This window comes from Protopterus annectens, chromosome 9.part0 (genome assembly GCF_019279795.1).
Source record: "Protopterus annectens isolate FY-2018-M chromosome 9.part0, PAN1.0, whole genome shotgun sequence".
In the NCBI taxonomy this organism is placed as follows: Eukaryota; Metazoa; Chordata; order Ceratodontiformes; family Protopteridae; genus Protopterus; species Protopterus annectens.
The window spans coordinates 908343064-908349230 of NC_056743.1; the positions used below are offsets into that span (position 1 = coordinate 908343064).

Genomic DNA, 6167 nt, shown 5'->3' on the forward strand with positions numbered 1-6167 from the left:
TTTGGAATTAGTTTTTTGGCATTTTGGTTCCTTGGCATCTTGATTTTAATTACTTATTTATTTGACTTTTGTTTACTGGAAATGTCTGAGGCCAGAATGTGCCCCTTTTCATTGGAGGCCCAGGGAGAAAAGTTGTACAATCGCAGTCTTTCAAAAAATCAAGTACACATATTTTAAATGACGAAGTACCATGTTACACTATAAAATGTAAGAGTGAAAAAATGTAATGAGAAAAACATAGAACATATGTTTCATAGTAGAGTGCAGTGAAAAACAATAACATGATTTGCAGAAAATATGTTAAGAAAAACTCACTAGTCATATTACTTGTCACATAGATCATTATAAGATAAATAAGACTTGAGGAAATTCTAATAAGATATTTAAAGAGATATTGGAGATTACCCGATTAGAGAAAGTGAGGGGAAATTGAGTGATTTCTTAGTATGAGAGATTGTGTTCATATTATGATTACAGAAGGTAGAAGGATGGAGAGAAGGAGTTTATAAGAAGAGTACAGGCTAGAGTGTCTTCAGGTAGCTTAGATGAGTAGGAAGGAAAGAGGTAGGGGAAAGGTCTGAAGAGATGAAGTGGATAAGGTAAAGTAGTGGGAAAAACAAAGAAAGGGGTAGAGTAGGAGGCTGGAGAGGGTTGTGAAATGTGATTTAGGTTGAAGGGGTGAGTGAAGTATAGTGAGAAACTTCAGACAGGATTAGCACAAGAGCAGGTCGATGATTTTGTAAAGTATTTTTTAGGAAGAATTTAAAGCTGGTTAGGTTAGAAACGGTTCTGATGGTTAGAGGTAAGGAGTTCCATTTTTTTTTGTTACTGATTATGAGAATAGACTTTGTCCAGAAGATTTATTTAGTTTATTTATGGTGAGAAGTTGCTTGTCTTCTGATCTAAGAGTTCTTTTAGGGGAAATATATATTGATTAAAGGGGAGAGAGATGGGCAGGCGAATGATTTGTGTATGATTTTGTGTGTTGTTATATGTTGACTGTAGGAGAGGTGGACATCTACAGGTAAGCAAAGTTTTACAGTGATGCATAAGGGAGGATGAATTAGTAGCAAATGTGGCAATTTTGTTGTAGTAGCTTTCAAGACTGTTTTTTTATGGTGGATTGTAAATTGGTTAGAATTGGTGCTTCATAGAGTAGAGAGGACAGAAGGTAGGTTTTGACTAGAATAATTTTTGTGGGTGTGCTCAGAAAATGTTTGCTTTTGTACAGCATGTTTAATTTATGGTAGGTTTTCTTGATATTGCTTTGGATGTATAATTTGGTACGGTGGACTAATTCAATTTCAGTGCCATTTGCTGAAAAGATTTTGAAAGATGCTTTGTTAGGTGTATGAGTTTTTGCTGTAAAGAAGAGAAGTTTTTTTTGGGGGGGGTGGGGGGTTGAGTGGGAGTTGTGGTCTTATAAGCCAAGTTTCAATGGAGATGACAGCTTGGTGATTTCTTGGAGGTGAGTTAAGGTATTTGAAGAGCAGATGATGGTAGCGACATCTGCTTATTGAATAAAGGTGCCTTCACAAAAATATGAATATAGGTTATTGATAAAAATATTGAATATTAGAGGGCCAAGGATGGATCCTTGTGGGACTCCTGTGGAAGTGGGAAGGTATGCAGAGATGGATCCTTGCCATTTTACAGCTTGTTGCCTATTGGCAAGGTAGCTAGAGAACCACTGAATAGATGTAAATGATAGACCCAGGGTGGAAAGTTAATTGAGGGGTTTACTGTGACAGACCATGTCAAAAGCTTTTGATAGATCTAGAAATACTGAAGATACAAGTTTATTAGAGTTGTGAGCTTTATTGACAGTGTCTGTAAATGATAGTATGCAGTGGAGGTGCTGTGGTCTACCCAAAATCCATGTTGTGTATTGGTGATTATATTATTTTGTAAGGGATAGTGGAGAAATTGTTGACGCATACAAGGATTTTAGAGAGGGGAGACAGGATGGCTATAGGATGGAAATTTGTAATATCAGTATAATTACCTTATGTATGTGGATAATATGTGCCATTGTCCGTTATTGATCTATTAATAAGAATGCTGATTGAGTATGCTATTGCATCTGTAGCTCGATTTAGGTATTCCTGGGAAAGGTTGTCAGCTGAAGAGGAACAACATTTTTTTACTTTATGTAAAAGCTTTTTCTATGAGAGTTATAAAAACTAGTTGAAATTTAAAAATTTAAAGTAGATGGAGTTGTATGTATAATGCAGAGGTTGAAGTTAGGTTAGTTTTGTGAAGAAAATGTGCTAGGGTCTCTGGTAGGGGAAGTTAGCTGTGTGGAACCGGGTGTGTTGGGTGGGTTTGAGGTCAAGTTATCCATGCACTCTGTGAAGTATGCAATGAAATAGGTAGCTGTTTGAAGAAGAGAAATGGCTATGTATGGGCTGGGATCCTTTTTTGCACTTGGGTTGATGAGAGAGGACATGGAGAACCAGAATTTTTTAGGGTTGTTTTTATGACTATCTTTAGGGGAGTATAAGACAACTTTGTATCTCTATTAACTTTTTTTTGACTTGGTTTTCTACATGTCTGAATAGTTACCAATTTTTTTCATGTTTATTCTTTAGCCAGTTAATCCATGCTTTGTCTGTCTTTCATAAGGAGTTTGATGCTCAAGGATTCATAGCAGAACTCAAGAGGACTACTTTGATGAATCCTTCTTCAGAGTAATGAAACTGAATCAGTTAATTATCCTTCTCTGACCTGCATAAATTGTCAGATCTTACCAAATCTTGGATACTGTGGTGGTGAAGAAGGGGGAAGGAGCACATTCTCCATCTTCATATCATCTGAGATTTACTCTTTTTATTTACCAGGTTAGTCAGTGAGTGGTAGAAGAGGAGGATGAAGTATCAGCTGGGGCACTGAAAACCCCAAAGAGAGGTCAAGCTGGCTGAGACAAATGAGGACCTGGGCTTACCAGGAAGGAAGTGCTGATGCTGAAAAGGCCACAGTTTGCTCAGAAGGGCCAGACTGTATTAACTGTTTCACTAAAATAACACGTAAGGGGGAATACTTCTTGCACAAAATCATAAAGCCATGAGAAGAACATGAGCACTGTCAAAACAAACATCAGTGGAACTGATGCTAGTTTAACTGGCATTAAGTAGGCTAATATTAGGAAAGCAGATGGTGGGACCAGCACTGTATCTCAGTCAGCTACTGTAGCATCTGCCTGATAGGAACTGATAGCATGGTATGGTGTCATTGTCATTTTCCATTGCTGCAGCCCAGCAATAACACCAAAGAAAAGTGAGGTGGCACCACAGAAATGAGCCCTGGTCTGCCAAACAGAGGCTCCATAACTTGGGCAGTTTACTCAGTTACAATAAGTGCAGTCAGCTTGGTTTTAGATTCAAGTCCATCATCTTCAATAATCTTTTCAACTGAGAAGTCGGCTGGCCTGTGACACTTTTGTTTAGGACCATCATATTGTTACAGGAGACTTTAGGATATTTAAACAGAGGAACTTGCAAAAAGAGTTAAAAGGCCTGCCATTCTAGCTTCTGCAATTTCTGGGACACTAAATAATTTTGAATAGCCTTTATACAGCTCTATTTTGTAGCATTGTTACATTTTCCTACAACTAAAGCAGTGTTGGATATTGGGGCAACCTCCTAAATAAATTGAACAATACAGTTAACTGTTTGCTACAGATGGCACTTACATAAGGAGACAGTGACTGCTAAGGGTATGAGCATGTGTGAGAGAGTCCTACTAAAGAAAAAAATAATAATTGTTAACAGATAAGGAAAATATCCAGGTTAAAGTGACAGGAAAGATAAGATAAAGTTGGCACTGAATGGTGTCAAAGAGGAAAAAAAATCTAATTATTTATCTTAAAAATATATTTCTATCACTGAAGCAGCTTGAGGCTATCCAGTGTGTCGCCAAAACTGTTTTAAGGTATGAAAAATTGAGGTTATTTATATAGCAGTAGATTATGGAAGTTGTGGGCAGGGTTTAGCAGCCTCGGAAATGTTTTGAGAGTTAAACAGTCCTAATTCCTGCTGATGTGTCAGTCTTATCTGCTCCTCCAGCTGAAGCTACACAAAGTCAGATCTTTTTTTTTTCCAATTCACTTTTAAGGATATCTTACAACTGGTTATAAACAGAAAGGGAAAGCCAAAAATGATAACTTAAGTGTTGTATTAGCTGCTAATTTAGATGTGTGTATGCATATATAATATTTATTGCATTATTTCTAGGTAGCCCATCTGGCCATGCAATGGGATCCTCCAGCGTCTGCTATGTAATGGTGACAGCTGTGCTTACTTACACCAAACGACGAGGAGGATGTTTTCACTGGTATGTTTCAAGAGTTAAATAATCCTAATAATGCTTGTGTAATTGTAGGTTATCTACATTTTAAGAATAAGTGTGCAAATGTCATAAGTTATTTAAGAGAAAATAAACTCTTGGTGGACACTAATCCTAGCTGAAACTGTAGCTTTCTGTCAGTTCTGGACTACAGTAAGGTGCTTCTACTCTCTTGCAAGTTTCTTTGAATTATATTTCTGAAATAAAATCCGTTACCCAGTCACACTGTACAAAAAGGATATACCTCAGTAAGTTCTCATAACCTGTGTGTCCAAGTCAGTTATCAGAGAACAATTCTGTGACAGCTACGAGAATATATTACATCATACTACATCTCCAGGTTAGTGGAACCTCGTAACATAGAAGGTTATGATCAGATCTCTGTTTATAACCCACTTGTTTAGTGTTCTAGACGTGAATGTCAAGAATTCCACTTCAAGTGCAAAGCTCGAGAAGTGAATCTTGACATTCCTTTTAAGAACGCATAACTAGTGGGTTATAATCAGAGTACCACAATCATAATTATTTTCATTACAATGAGCTTCAGCTGCTCTGATGTGCCAGGAGTTACTGAGGGAAAAAAAAGGTGTGGAGTGCAAAGTGTTTGCAGCTTTTAAAGCTGTAACATACTTAATGCTGCAACACAGAATTGTCTAGGAAGGAAATGCAACTCTTATGGACCAAAAACTTTAGGAGGTGTAGGCTCTTAAATCTACCACACTTTTATGCACGGCAGTATGAAGTGTACTGTAGCTTCTAAAGCTTTTACAACAGTCTGATGCTGTTTTGCAGTGCTGTGGTGGGTGGTCTAATGCAAGACTAGAACACAATGGCAATGAAAGATATTTAATAAAATGTGTTATGCACTTCTGCCACATCAGAGCAGTGTATGACATACATCTTTTTGTCAGATTTGCAGCATGATTAACATGTCCCTTACAATATTATTTTCTGTATGCCAAGACTCTGTTCTCATAATTAAATGTTTCAAGGTTCACTGTATTTGTCCATGGTAAAGAGAGGAAGAGGACTGCTTAAGTTATCACATGTTGAACTTTTATGCTTTATGGAACAAAAGCTTTAAAAGGTGTTAGACACTTCACTCTGTCACACATGTTTGTATGTCAGTATGAAGCACAGTGCAGCTTTTAAAGCTGTTATAACCACCTGATGCTCTTCTATGGTGGCTATTGAGCAAAACAGATCTGAAAGGTGCTTAACGAAATGTATGCATTTTTTTCTACATCAAAGAAGTGCGTAACAAACATTTTTTGCCAGTTTTGGGGCATAATTGGTGGGCTCATTACTATAGTTCATTATCAGTATTCCAAGAATCTGTGCTCATAACTTCCTTGATGAAGACAGGGAGAGGAGAGGAGAGGCCTAAGTTATCACATCTTACAATTTTGATTAAAAATGTTAAAAGGCAACATTTTTAGCAAATCATGCTTTAACATTTATTTATGTTTATCCCACTTATCCCACTGGGCAGCAACATGAACAATTGGCTTGATTTTTTTGAGTATACACCGCTTCTCAAGAATGGTTCTGTGTTTAGAACTTAGAATGCATGCAATACTAGCCCCATTGTGGTATATACACACCATGGATTTTTCTTTCTATGCATGTTATCATCACCATGACCACCCACAAATACATAAGCCTGGGGCTAGACTTCTGGTCTCCACCAGAGGATGCCCTCCTGTGGGAAACCCTTTTCATTCACCACTAAAACAGGCAATGTTTGATTCTACTACCTGTGTCTGGCCTCTCCAGTTACTAGTCCATTACCTGAACATTACCTGAACACAGATAACATACAT

The 6167-nt window shown here is 37.4% G+C and overlaps 1 protein-coding gene across 1 annotated transcript in view; it reads left to right on the forward strand.

Annotated features, from left to right (window-relative positions):
• LOC122811654 (glucose-6-phosphatase 2-like) overlaps window positions 1–6167 on the forward strand; it is a 111070-nt gene that overhangs the window by 19449 nt on the left and 85454 nt on the right. Inside the window, exon 3 of the mRNA XM_044083645.1 lies at window positions 4233–4332. Coding sequence (XP_043939580.1) covers window positions 4233–4332 — 100 coding nt within the window. The remainder of the gene's footprint in view (window positions 1–4232; window positions 4333–6167) is intronic.